The 13,654-nt window shown below is 50.9% G+C and overlaps 6 protein-coding genes across 6 annotated transcripts; 4 read left to right on the top strand and 2 right to left on the bottom strand.

The window, feature by feature from the left end:
• Nucleotides 1-1,056: 1,056 nt before the first annotated feature.
• T069G_01771 (methyltransferase domain-containing protein) lies at nt 1,057-2,897 on the top strand (the record flags this gene model as incomplete). The annotated part of the gene is made up of 9 exons (XM_056168981.1): nt 1,057-1,242; nt 1,310-1,471; nt 1,812-1,897; nt 1,980-2,161; nt 2,216-2,374; nt 2,449-2,542; nt 2,634-2,703; nt 2,780-2,793; nt 2,864-2,897. 9 exons carry the CDS (start codon nt 1,057-1,059, stop codon nt 2,895-2,897), a joined length of 987 nt encoding a protein of 328 aa, XP_056034297.1.
• A 2,517-nt stretch (nt 2,898-5,414) lies between these two features.
• Nucleotides 5,415-5,996, top strand: T069G_01770 (yqey-like protein domain-containing protein; the record flags this gene model as incomplete). Its single annotated transcript, XM_056168980.1, has 1 exon — nt 5,415-5,996. One exon carries the CDS (start codon nt 5,415-5,417, stop codon nt 5,994-5,996), a length of 582 nt encoding a protein of 193 aa, XP_056034296.1.
• Nucleotides 5,997-6,655: 659 nt separating this feature from the next.
• Nucleotides 6,656-7,133, top strand: T069G_01769 (endoribonuclease l-PSP domain-containing protein; the record flags this gene model as incomplete). The annotated part of the gene is made up of 2 exons (XM_056168979.1): nt 6,656-6,759; nt 6,830-7,133. The coding sequence occupies 2 exons, from the start codon at nt 6,656-6,658 to the stop codon at nt 7,131-7,133; spliced, it is 408 nt and encodes a 135-aa protein (XP_056034295.1).
• Nucleotides 7,134-7,195: 62 nt separating this feature from the next.
• On the bottom strand, nt 7,196-8,252 carry T069G_01768 (sulfur transport domain-containing protein; the record flags this gene model as incomplete). The annotated part of the gene is made up of 2 exons (XM_056168978.1): nt 7,196-8,039; nt 8,107-8,252. 2 exons carry the CDS (start codon nt 8,250-8,252, stop codon nt 7,196-7,198), a joined length of 990 nt encoding a protein of 329 aa, XP_056034294.1.
• Nucleotides 8,253-10,900: 2,648 nt separating this feature from the next.
• On the top strand, nt 10,901-12,076 carry T069G_01767 (zinc-binding dehydrogenase domain-containing protein; the record flags this gene model as incomplete). The annotated part of the gene is made up of 2 exons (XM_056168977.1): nt 10,901-10,962; nt 11,047-12,076. 2 exons carry the CDS (start codon nt 10,901-10,903, stop codon nt 12,074-12,076), a joined length of 1,092 nt encoding a protein of 363 aa, XP_056034293.1.
• Nucleotides 12,077-12,480: 404 nt separating this feature from the next.
• Nucleotides 12,481-13,443, bottom strand: T069G_01766 (uncharacterized protein; the record flags this gene model as incomplete). The annotated part of the gene is made up of 1 exon (XM_056168976.1): nt 12,481-13,443. The coding sequence occupies one exon, from the start codon at nt 13,441-13,443 to the stop codon at nt 12,481-12,483; it is 963 nt and encodes a 320-aa protein (XP_056034292.1).
• Nucleotides 13,444-13,654: the final 211 nt, after the last annotated feature.

The following is a 13,654-nucleotide window of genomic DNA, read 5'->3' as shown; positions in this document are numbered from 1 at the left end:
TGTTACCCATATGATAGCATTATTAGTAGTAGTAGTAGCAGCCGTACTCCGTACCGCTACCCTGACGCCTCCCGCTCCGCCAACAAGGTGCGCACGTCCTCCCAGCTTTCCAGCATAAGCGGTAAGAGGCTTCTGGGTTTCAGGTACAGATTTGGTAATTCCCTGGTAGTATAATTGGAACGGAACGACGCTCCTTGAAGTCTCGCCTATTCTCAGCATGCGAGGGTCAGATTTCTGCCTTGCCACGCCTCGTCAAAAGCATCTAGACTCCGATATGCTTGTCCACGGCGGTTCGGTACTGCAGCAGGCTTGGGCAGCGAGGCAGGTTGTCCCGTTGCGCTGGCACCAGCAAGCAAGATCCAGTGGAAATGTCGCAACTCCCACTTAGGCCCTGATGTTATATGCAGCCCCAGAGTCCTAGACATTCTCAACCAGCCTCCCCGTACGTCATTTGCAGGTACGCTAGCTTAACCTTGACGCTTCTGCATTATACCCCTGACAGACCTAGGCTTCAAGGAATGAGGTAGCACAAACTGTTGGTGAGCGCTCTCGTGTGCTGCTCACGCAGGAAGGATCGGCAGCTGCTCTGAGAGGATAGAATCGCAAAGAGGCTTCAGCTGGTTAATGCAAGCAGATGCAATATACCTGCTCCACTGTTTCCGGTCAAGGAGAAGGGACACGTCTTTCTCCCTCTCTCCAAATGGTCAGTTTGGTCACGATACCAATATGCCTAATGCCTCTTTTAGTCCGACTACGACACTGTAGGAGCCTTCCCGGTGCAAGAGGGGCTCTTTCAACGCCCGGACTGGGGCCACGCTTTCGTGTACCACATGACTCCTTAAGCCTGAACAGCGTCTCATCGAAGACCATATGGTGATTGTATCAGTCGATCCGGCATATAGCACCATACAAAAGACGGTCGAATACCAACCAATCTATTGTCGCCAGCAGCAAGCGCGGATCGTATCTCCATATCGAACTGCTTTCTCGTCGAACAAAAGAAAATATAAAAATATAAAAACTCGAAAGGAGAAAAGGATAATCCGTGGACGGAAAATGGACGCAGAGTACGAGATGGCCCTAAGTAGCAGGCTTCAACGGTCAAAACGGCCGCTAACACCTCTTGGTAGGGATGGTACCGTTCCTCTTGACGAGACTTATGCAGAGACGGTCAACCACTACGGTCGAATCTTCCAGCAGCATGCTTTGGCCAGCAAGACATACTTTGCGCCGATCGATGAAGTATGTTGTTTGGTATCCAACACTAATCCATACTTGGCCCTCGTTCCCTAACAGGGTGGTGAAATAGGAAGAAATAGCGCGATTGGGAGAAATGCACTCTATGCTCGGCACCGTTTTCGACAACAGATTGATATTCCCCCCCGTCAGCAAACCTGGGAAAATACTCGAATGCGGATTTGGAGCAGCGGATTGGGCTGTTGATGTTGCTGAACATTATCCAGATGCAGAGGTGCGTGTTCAAGTCTGCTATTTTGACCCATTTCTGTGAGGGGGACAGCGAGCCCAAGGCTGGAAACATCGACTGCGACATCAAGATGAAATAAAGACCAAAACATGTCCCTTGGCTGATTGAATTTCTTTCGCTTGTTATTGGTTGCGTCGTTGATGACGTGAAGGTCGAAGGCTGTGTCTCGGCGGAGAACTGCCACGCGGCTGTCATGGTTGATTATGTAGAACATTGCAGATGCGTTGAATATCCTCAATCGTCAGGTCATCTGCCCAACCATGGGTAGATAATCTTTGGAGAGAACGGTCACATCGATAGTAGAGGTGAGCTAACAGAATAGCAGGTCGTGGGATTGGACATCAGCCCACATATGATTCCTGAAGTGCTGCCCGATAATCTGGACCTTCAGGTCGATGATCTGAATGGAGAGTGAGTAATGTTTCGTGTTTCCACCTCTATCTCTTTTTTGACAGCCAAGGGATCATCAGCTGAAGACTTTGTAATGTCTTAGGTTCACATTTCCATCCAACTACTTCGATGTCGTACACAGCCAGATGATGGCCGGCGGAATCCATGCAACACGTTGGCCAAGCTATCTGCGGGACATGTACCGCGTCCTTCAACCAGGTGGATGGTGTCAACTGGTCGAGATATATTTCAATGCTCAGTCGGACAATGGAACGCTGTCGGCAGGTGCGTAGGCCCGTTGCCAGGCTGCAGATGAGCTATGCTTGCTGAACCAAGTAGACCACGCACTTTCGAGATGGTCAAGCGGATATCTTGACGCGATGCATCCTCAAAAGGACCCACGAGCGGCTCTGCGTCTTAAGGAATGGATGAGGAGTGCAGGCTTCACGGACATTGAGTCGCGCCTTCTGACACTTCCCATGTGCCCATGGCCAACTGGTATGTCGATGATGGAAACTGCCTAGGCCGCTGAGAAGCAGCAAGAGAGCAGGATTTGACGTGGCCGGCTGTAGATCCCCGCGACAAGCAAATTGGTGCTTTGAACGTTAGCAACGTGAGTCAGTTGCTCTATTCGACGGGCCTGTATCCGTTCACACAGATGCGAGGGTGAGTCCCACCGCTGCTTCCTCCTGGTGAAGCCGTCAATGCCGACTAGACGTAAAGAGTCAAACGTTGACATGATTCTGGGGAACTGTAGTATGCCAGCGGAAGACTTTCAGCTCTTGGTGGCCCAAGCGAGAAATGAGGCCAACAATCCTTCATACAGGGTGAGAAAATTTCCAACATCAGGCGTATTTACTGAAGAGCGATTTGACTGACCGAGAACTTGGCAATCGCGTGCAGGCCTATTTCCCTCTGTAAGTCAAAATCAAACGTTCCCTGACGACGAGATGCGGGACGCTGGCGGCTTACCCATGACAAATGCAGATATGTGTTTATCGGACGAAAGCCGCACCCATGATAGATTGACCAGGGCTATGGTCACACTGTGCGATTGGCGAATGAGGGATGGATTGGGAACCCAGCACGGCTGGAGGCGAGTGCCTGGTTTGGGGGCAGACGTCAAGATGGGAAAGGCCCCATAACCAGGGATCCATGCCGGGAGAGGCATGCAATGCGTCTTGAAGGACGGGGTGTTTCAACGCTAATCATCGAAGCCAGGACGGCTGCGGATTCGTCGATGACTGGTGCGGACGATGGAGAATGGAAGAGATGATGGTGAGTTGCAAGGGAGAAACGGAGATGCGAAAATCCTAAAATTGGGAGAAAGAAAAAGAAGACGAGGATGAGGGAATGGAAAGGGGAGAGGGAGATTGACGAAGCGGTTGAAAGAAGGTTTTGAGGGGTGGATCTGGGGAAGGAAGGTGGCGCCTTAGCATCTGGTTCCTGCCTCAGCAATAAGCGTCAGATCTTTCTCCGCCCGTCGGCAGGCACTGACTTACCATTAAGGCAGCTGCGCCTATGTGTGCATGAATCAGTCTGTGTGCCTTTTCAGGGGCCTGCACCGGAGCTTTGTTGGCTGGGAGGGCAAAAGAACAGCATCCCATCTGTCAACTTACCCAAGCAACATGAAGGCATGGGGGCTCTGGAGTATCGTGATGGGAGTCTTTGGCCAGATCAATCAACTTCTTTTGCTACCTGTTGCTCTTTTGCTTCTAGCTCCCAACAGGTGAAATCGTATCCATGGATCTTTGTTCAGGGTGCGTCGGTCGTGCTGTGTGCTGTACACATCTTTGGACGGGTGAATATGTCCGTTGAGAAGTTGCAGGTAACAGCTGCCCAGGATCCTGGTTCGGTCCAGGGCTTCTTTTTTTCCCTTATCTGCAACTGTCATCTTCTGGTGCTACTAATAATCTTTCACCTAGGTGATTGGTAATTGTACCAATCTATCATTTACCTTGTGCCCACCTAGGTATTTCACATGTCTCATCAAAGGATCAGAGGGAACACTGACTACCGGGGGATTGCACAGCTCGATGCCAATTTCAAATCCGTTCTGTTTTTTCCAAAGCTCTGCTTCAAAACTGACCTGAAGAAATATGCACACGGGAGGGGGGGAGGGGGGAGAAAAGGCACGCGCTGTTTTGGCGTTGACCCTACCAATTCAGGGGCCCAGAAAGCGAGGATATGATACAATACGCACGGCAGGACAACACCCGTCTACAGACTATGGATACGGTTCTATCACCGTAAAACCTGCCAATCCCATTCTTCACCAGGCCGGTTTCAGTTTAACCTCGCTACCAATGCCGCGGGATTCATCAGACGCGAGCACCTGGGAGCGAGTAGGAAGCGAAGCCGCTGTTGGTCAAGCATCCGAACCAGGAGCGGCAAGCGACAACTCCAGCACGATATCCCAGGGCGAGCACGTCCGTTTCCGCACCGTCGAATCCACTCGTGCGCAACATTTCTCCTTTGGGAGGGGCGTCAGGCCGCAAAGAGGGCCTTGGTCTGTCAGGTATGTCTGGAGTGTGTTTCGTGCTGCTCCGGGCTCTGTTCTGGAGCAGCATACGCATTCATGCCTAACAAGCTGCAGGCAGACCAACGCAGCAAGGCACGATTTTGGTCAAGTACCGCCTCAGCACGGCACACGAACTAGGTAGCACTGCTAGCATTGCCAGGGACTCCGTGCTCTAGGTTGCAAGGGGGTTAGCAGCAGCACAAAATTTAGTTCGGCCTTGCCATGGTTTCCTGCCAGCGATCTCCCTTGGGCAGGTCGCAGTGACTACAGCGCCGATTGGCATCCTCTCAGAGTCGACCAAAGGCCAAAGACGCCACTCTTGACGGGGCTGAGGGTGGAAGGAGTAGGTTTCATGGGCACTGATGATGTGGTTAGAATACCACCTTACTTGTACATGCAGGGTCATCATCCTACCAGGTCCACAGCCAGGGACTTTATGCAGATAATATGCCCTGTAACGTTATGTATACAGACCAGACTGTCAGGGCCGCAGGAAGATTTCGATCCAATGGAAGCCAACTGTTGTGTCCGGGGCTGTTCTTCTCTCCGATCGAAAGCCCCCTTGATCATGTGCCAATCGACTTGCTAGTGGTAACTTGGCGTTGCATTGGCAAGAAATCAAATCTGAACAGGGCAGATCCTAAGCGCGGAAGCCGATGTTCACCAACGCCAAGGCATGTGCAGAGGTGGAAACAGACAAGTGTAGTTGTACGATACGGCATACAGCTGCTTACTATCGGCTTGCCAAATATGCTTGCTGGTGAGTTCTATGCCTTGACCTCGATGGTTCTACTGTAAGTTGCCTTTTCGACGGACTCGCCCGTGGATTAATGAGTGGCCCACTGATCGAGCCTACCCTGTAGCTTCAGACCAAATCGAGCAAGCTCTATTTTTTTCTAGGCAAGCTCCCCTCATGCTTGTATGAATTCATTCCTCTACCATTACCATCGCCCGCTTTCGCCTCTCTCACGATCCCCTTCTCCCAGCAGTAACCCAATGGCAGCCTCAAAGTCATCAATGCCTCTCCTTGCAGCCCTTCGATGCTCGCGACAAGCTCCGCTGCGGTTCTCACGGACGCAATGCCTCGCCAAGTCACCTCGATTCTACTCAGCAGACGCTGACGCTCCGCCGCCATTGCTCCAAAAGCTGAAAGGCGACCTCAAGACCGCTATGCGTGCCAAAGACGCCCCCAGGCTATCCGTGCTCCGAGCCATCATGTCCGCGAACCTCAATGCCTCCAAGACGACCTCCCCGATCCGCACCGACGTCCAGCTGGTCGCCCTGATCCGAAAGCTCCAGAAGAGCGCACAGGATGCCGTCACGGATGCTCAGGCGGCGGGACGAGACGACTTGGTACAGAAGGAGAATGAGCAGATCTCCATTTTGGACGAGTACATTGCGGGGAGCGGCGTGCAAACTCTGGGAGAGGCCGAGATCAAGGTTCTGATTAGCCAAGCCATTGAAGCTGCCAATGGTGCCGGCAAGGGAGGCAAGTCTCTCATGGGAGAGGTGATGAAGCGCGTCAACGCTGCTTTGGAAGGCAAAGATGTAGACAAGAAGTCGGTTGCAGCACTGGTCAAGGAGCTGACGAGCCAGTAAGAAAATGCGGATATAAATCCGTCTGTGTATTTCTACCTTATGTACAATAGCAACGTCAACGATAACGATGGATACCTAGTGGAGCTTCGAAAAAGGGAATACACAGGCTTGTAAATTACAACGGAATCATCATCTCTCAACTGTATAATGGGTATCGGGAAGAGAAAAATGGAATACAACTTGTGAATAGCGGAACTGAGAAATAAAATGATAATTCATTAAAATATCAGCAGAGGTTTGGTTAGAGATAGTAGAGTAGTTTCTGGGCATTGAAAGGGACAAGTTAAAGGCCGCCTCTTTTCACCCCGAAACCTACAGATGCGTAATGATTATCAGAAGAAGAATGAAAATATTTCAGGAGCATACGGCAATATTTTATTTCACATTGACAAAACGATGCGGAACTTATATAGACGTCCGGTCCGGAGAACTATCCATCTTTGGGGCCAAGCCATCGACGCCAGCCTCACGTGGCGGGCTGCATGGGGAGTCATCAAGGGCGTACAAGCCGAAAAATCTACAGGATATATTAATATGAGTCACGCCCAACCCTCTTGGATCGAAAGCAGAGAATTCTTATTATTTATAATTTACCAACTATTGTGTAATTCATTCTTTCTTTGGCTGTCTCTCTATAACTCTTATACCATATACACACAATGCCTCGGGAGCTCATTTCCTCCGGGTCCAAATTTGAGGGCGAAATTGGTTATTCCCGAGCAGTCGTCGTCGATGACTTTGTGTTTGTATCGGGAACCACTGGGTACGATGCATCGTTTCAACGGTTCTCAGCTCTAAATTGAACTTGAAAAATAACCCATAATCGCTTGCAGGTACGACTATGCTACTGGCGAAATCTCCGAAGATATCGTCCAACAGACTGAACAGACAATGATCAATATCGACAAGGCCCTAAAGGACGCGGGCTCCTCCGTGTCCGAAGTTGTTCGTGTACGCTATATTCTTCCAGATCGTTCCCAGTTCCCTCTCGTTTGGCCGGTATTGAGAAAGTGGTTTGGTAATGTACGGCCGGCGGCGACAATGGTGCAGTCTTCCCTCATGGTTGATGAGATGAAGATTGAAATCGAGGTGACAGCAAAGAAGGGATCGAGTAATGATGTGCCCACTTCTGCATAAGAGAGTCTGGTTGTCATCGTTGTCTTCGAGGGTTTTGTCTAGAAAATATATGTGTGTTGAACTTAATAGGCCAAAGGCGCAACAACGGTCCCGCCAATAAATGCGCATGCGATTGTAATCATGCTCGACAGCGATAGCAGTGACATGCCGCTGATGCCATGTCCAGATGTGCAGCCACCGGCCATTCGCGATCCAATGGCCATAAGCGCACCTCCGGCCATTGCATACAACGGTGGTGCCTCAAACACAGGAGCGTTGGCCAATGACGGCACAGCCTGAAGCAATCCCCAAGCCCCGGCGGTCACGCCGCTGGCGAAGAGAATGCTGTTGTATGACATGGGTCTCGTATTGGATTCTGCGCCTTTAATCACCCACCAGAAGTAGTTTCCAAACTCTTCATAGGCGGTAGAGATGCCTATCATGGACCTTCTGGTAATGATCGAGAAGACCTGTGAAAGGCCGATAATGAATCCGCCTGCTGTGCCGAGGACCTTGGCTCCGGGGAACTTGGGAGTATAGATTGTCGTTGCCGCGAGGATTGAGAGACATACTGCCTCGAAGAGAAACAAAGTGACACCTCTACTTAGACCAAGTTGGTCGTTTGCAGTCACTGTTATCGGGGTAATGTTTGCTCTTTCTTTGTTTTGTTTGACCATCTTGGAAAGAAGCCCAGTCCACAAGAGGCCACCGAGTATGGCTCCGTTCAGGGCATGGAAGCCGGTATGTACACCAGCAGCCAGCTGAGGGTACAGAGTCCCCGGGCACGAGCCTGACAAGGCCATGCCGGCACCGAGGAGAGTGCCGCCGATGAGGTTGCCGTCGTATCTAGAGAAGAGACCTATCGGTGAGGAACTTCTGGGCTTAAGTTTCACGTAGTCGAGACGCTCTGCAATAGCATATGTGGCTCTTTGGTCACCACCGATTAGTTCTGCGTATAGGAAGCCTCATAGAGGCATTTTAGGGGGTTACTCACGCGCTGGTTGCAGTTGCGGCTAGAAATGCCTGTGCCATGTGGAAGTTTTCCCACTTCATCTGGGCGATGACTATGGCAGGATTGTGAAAGGAAGCAGCCATCATGGCCGCCCCAAAGGCGGCACCAGATAGAAACGTCGTTGCCATTGCTGGAACGCTCAAAGATGGTTCAGTATACCACAACTTAGAGGCGAAGAAAAGAGACGTCTCTTGGTAGCAAAGTTGAATAGTAGACGATGGGGCACCAGAGGTCTCAAACGGCTAGGAGATGCTATCTCAAATATAGTAAAAGTATTAATAATGATAGCAAGGTATGCAAGGAGGCTCGGGGAACGACACGTAAAGCCCCTACGTTGTTAGTCGTGGGCGATCATATAATCCTCGACGGGTTGTCGGGCACTACTCGGAGGACTCTGGGGAAGCCTGCACTCGGGCTTCTCATACTATGAGTGAGACTTCCATTATGAACGAACACTCCCTTGCCATGACACCCCGTTGCCTGTATCAGTCACCGGAACCCTGATCAAGAAGGAGACGACTATACGAAAGAGTCGCCGACAAGTTTTGTTTTAGTGGACCCCCTGTCATTGGCCACGATCGCCGAGACCCCGAAATCGACGGACCGGAGGCTGGAGGCGCAATTCTCGGCGACCATGGCGTGCGTGGCGTGTACGGCGGGATTTAGCGAGCTTAACCAGCTGAACGTTTGGACATCACTTTAATTCTTTTCAGTATCCATGGCTTGTTGCTTAAATTGCAAGTATAGCGCTCAGCTCGCCAGCCGTTGGACCCCGGCGAGAATCATGGACAGATTGACAGAGTGGAGGCTGCATTGTTGCCTCCATCTCTATATGAATTAGACTATTATGCAGTGCGATCTTGGTTAAAGTTGGCCAAAGGACTCACATTGACTCTGCGACTTGACCACAAATTATTGGTGCAAGGTCAGAGAACGCTGTGGGCGCAAGTCATACCGAGAGATGAGTATCGTCGACGTAAAGATGGAAAGGGGGAGGACTGCGCTCTGCATTTCGTGTCTGCACTTGGAAAATGTGTACGAGTAATGGCCATAGCACTCAAGCACGTCGGCGACCAGCATGATCACTAATTCTCAACTTGGCGAAAGCTTTGACTGAAGCGGATGATCGTCTTGGGATGTCCGTAAGGGGGCCTTGTTCCCAGGGTCTGACAGCAACTAGGTACTAAATTAGCTTCGACAGGTCGGAGATTTTGTCCGAGCTCTGAGCGTCGGTGAGCATAGGAATACACCCACCCGGGGTTCAACAGATGCAAATGTTAAACGCATTGAAACATGCAGCGGCCACTCCAAAGGCCATGTCGGCTTCGTATCAAACGGCGTACATATGTCAGCGCGGAACTCGGAGGGAAGCGGCTTGATAGACGATGAGCACGAAGGAGAAGCTTCACTCGGGCATGCCTTTGTAGATATCTCCGTTAGCCGTCTGCGTTGTCTCATGGAGGGATCCAGTTCCCCGAGTGCCGACATAAACTCATAGGATTCAAACTCACCTGTTGGATCTCACCTGTTGGATCACGGTTCTCGGTAGCCCATATGCACTAAAGAGACGGCAAGGATACCTCGCTAGGGTCGTCCTATCCGGTTTCTATCCAGCCAGCCAGAATTTATTAGAGGCCGCATCTCCCACGGGAACGCATAGTGTATCCCGGTATTTCGAGTGGCTCCAATTGTAAGACTCGGGAACTAGACAAAACGTACTGCTTACCGGCTGTCAGAGAAACGTTCCCGGAGAGCGCCGATGCCGGACGCCTCTCCGGTAAACCGAGCCGAAACGGAGGACCCGCGGCTCTCCAGTTCGGAAGTTCCCAAAGGCGCGGGCTTTGGCCCATTGAACCCGTCCTCTTCATCCGGGGCGGCGGTGGTTGACTTTGTCGATCTCACGCTCCAGGAGATGTACGTTCAACCAATCACTGCAAGCGGTCATTAATTATGTGGGCTTCGTCGACACGGGCAAAACTTCTTGTTATTCCCGTGGTTTGCATGAAGATGCAGTTTAGCTTTGCAATGAGATGGAGATATGATTTTGTCCATTGAGGGGGACACACATTCGAGGGGGAGAGAGGAGAAGCAATCAAGAGCCACGTCTACGAGATACAGATACCAAGGTACGTATCGCACAGGGAACGTTAGGTAATCTGACAACTGAAGGAAACTGCACTCTATCGTCCAGGCTCTACGTCTGTAAGAAATACAAGATGATAAAGTCTTTCTTTCAGCAACTTGGGGCAAGATGGTACACAGATTTCCATGTATGGTGTCTTGTCTCTACAAGCGGAGGGTGCCAATGCAGGTTGTGCACTTTTAGTATGTTACCCCAGGAATTTTTAATCAAAAAGCTTCTCGGCACCACGGCAAAATCGGCCGATAATCGCAGTTGATATTCCCATTACCGCTCTAATTGAATATCAAGCAAGCCAAAGGAACGTGTCGATGAAGATTAAACTCTTCTTGATGGCTGAGGATGACAAATGCAGCGAAACTGTAACCGAGGTCAACGCGGTGAGTCGTGGCGGGGTTGATGTCATAATAGGCAATTTGCTACTGTTTAGGTGCTGGTATAAGTGAGTGAGCCCTCAAGGGGAAATTGTACCCGCCCATTTGTTTGGCTATAAAGTTGTCAAGGTGCAGTGTATTCTGTGCTAGGGAGAGTTAATTGGATTTCGCAACGATTTGTTAATACCCATTGGTTTTCAAGGGAAAGAGAAGAGAGAAAAGACTCAGTTTGAATCTCGCGCAAATAAACACAACCCCCACCATGCCGCGAGTTCTCACTTTAAAGCAAATCGAAGGCGGTAAGCCTGGAGAAGTCTACTATCCGTGAGTTTCAAACACTCTCTTCATCAACTCGCTCAATTCCACCATTTCAAGGTATCAAAGGCTTATCGGTTTCATTCATTATAGCATCCAAATCAAAGAGGTTCCCAAGCCTACTCCCGGCCCTGGTCAGCTCCTCGTCCGCATCTCCGCCGCGGCCCTCAACCACAGAGACCTCTTCATCCGCCGCCACCAATACCCTGCCATCTCCTTCACCTCACCACTATTTGCCGACGGCTATGGAACCGTCGTCGAGGTCGGGCCCAACGTCACTCGCAAGGAATTGCTCCACAAGCCTGTGCTGTTGACACCCATGCGAGGATGGGAATCCAACCCTGCCGGGCCCGAAGACCCCCGCAAGTTTGCCGTCATTGGCAGCAGCAAGATTACGGAGGCCGGAACCGGACAGGACTACATCGTCGTGCCCGAAGACGAGGTTGAGCCGGCTCCGGAGCACCTTTCGCCGGGCGAAGGTGCCGCGTTGCCGCTGGTAGGACTGACGGGATGGAGAGCGCTGGTGACCAAGAGCGGCGCCGCCTTTCCGGGCAGCAACATCCTAGTGACGGGAATCGGCGGTGGCGTTGCGCTCTCTGTTCTCCAGTTTGCCGTTGCCTTTGGAAGCAATGTTTACGTCTCGTCTAGCGATCCGGTCAAGCTTGAGCAAGCCAAGGCTCTGGGCGCAAAGGGAGGCATTAACTACAGGAATGAAGCGTGGGAAAAGGACCTGGCTGCTCTCCTTCCCAAAGAACGCCCTTATCTCGATGCTGTGATTGATGGCGCTGGCGGCAAGCTCGTCTCCAAGACCGTCCGCCTCCTCAAGCCCGGCGGTGTTATCTCCCAGTACGGCATGACGGTGTCTCCCAAGATGGACTGGCTGATGCAGGCTGTGCTGGCCAACGTTGAGCTCAAGGGCACTACAATGGGATCAAAGCAGGAATTCAAGGGCATGGTTGCGTTTGTCAAGGAAAAGAAGATTAAGCCGGTTATTAGCAAGACGATCAAGGGCCTTGGGAACCTTGACGCTCTCAACGAGCTGTTTCAAGAAATGGACGAAGGAAAGCAATTTGGCAAGCTAGTAGTTGAGTTTGATTCCGAGGCCGCCTCTCCAAAGCTGTAAGTGAGCCCAGGGATGAAAAAGACAATGAAAGATGGGGAGATGGAAAAGGCTGACAGCAGATGAAGAAAGGGATAGAGAGATAAGGAAGTAGGAAACGTGGGAATTCAATAAGGCAAAGTCACGACCATTATAATAAACCATATGATGAAACCTAGGTGCATCTTGAACAAATATCTTTGTATTATACAATCAAACCTGTAGTATGAAGCACTGTAAAAGAGACCATGTTCACGCGCTGCACTATCAGTGCCTACAGGCTCAGAAGAACGAGGCGCTCTTGTTGTGATGGCCCTTGTTAAATGTCTCATGGATATTATTGCAGGTTCTTTTCTTTCTCCGTAAATAGATAAACAAACGCTCTTAACCGTCCCAACACCTGGTGTATCAAAGCTAGGCTAGCCACCTTACTCAGAGCTCTTCTTCCGCTTCTTTTTGGGCCTGTCCTCTTCTGGCGGCACGAATTCCGCCGCTCGCTCCTTTGCCCTATCGTCCTTTGCCTGCTTCTGCTTCTCCTTGCGGTCGCTGAGGGCCGCCCTGTCCTTGGCCTCCTTGCTGAGGAAATACTCGCCACTCTCAATCTGCTTATCGACCTTGCTCTTCTCAGGCGCTGGCGGGAATGGCGTGTAGACCTTCTTGGTCTTGTCTGTAACCTTGAGAGGCACCCGTCTCTTGCTCAGTGTCTTCTTCTTGAAATTTGGCAGGAAGCGATCCCAGCTTTCGTTGGCCAGCTCAGGATCCTTGGCCAGCTCACGCTTGATCATGAGCTCTTTGATGTGGTAGATGGGATGAATGTTGTTCATGCAGTCCTCAATCACCCTCCGCAGCTCTTTCAGTCCCTTGTAAGGCCCCATGGCCGACACTGTGTTGCCGTGGACGAGGATATAGGTCTCCGTCAGAAGCTCGAGTGCCTTGAGCGTAGAACCATTGGGCCCCAGAATTCGCTGACGGCGCTTAACGAATCGCTCCTTGTTTCGAACCAGGTTTCGGATCTTGATGATGTCGCACGCGACGCCGTCGTCTAGGATTTTGACGGCCTGGGGAGCAGGAACGCTTCGTGCCAGTAGCTTGATGAGGTCACGCGCGTTCAGGATTGCAGCAGGATCAAATGTTTTTCTCGTTGTCTTGACTGTCATTGAACCCTCGACGAGATCCAATGTGCAGGCAATGCCGTGCTTCTCCAGCGCCTTGGTAATTAACGGCCATGCTTCTTTCAGATAGACTTCGCGGTACTTGGGGAACAGCGTGACGAATGATGACTCCTCGGTAAATGTGCCGCCCGCATTGTCCTTTGCAGTAAATGTATCAATCTTCCACTTGTCGATATCGTCGGTATCCCAAGGCTTTTCTTTCTTGTGTGTGGACGGCATCGTGTGTGTATGTCAAGTTGGATGTGCGTGTGGCTAATCTTTCGATTGGCTTGCGTTTGGAATTCAATACAGCGCTACGATACAGCACTATACCGGATGCGCCTTGTGATATATGGATGTATTGCGAAGTTTGTGAAATGGAAATGTAGAGGATATGGCTGTCAGAGAAATGATGGATTCTCTGCTTCCAAAAAATTTGGCGGCCTTCCCA

Source organism: Trichoderma breve, chromosome 1 (assembly GCF_028502605.1).
Source record: "Trichoderma breve strain T069 chromosome 1, whole genome shotgun sequence".
NCBI lineage: Eukaryota > Fungi > Ascomycota > Sordariomycetes > Hypocreales > Hypocreaceae > Trichoderma > Trichoderma breve.
Note: the sequence above shows the minus strand (reverse complement) of the source record. Positions and strands in the feature narration are given on the sequence as shown.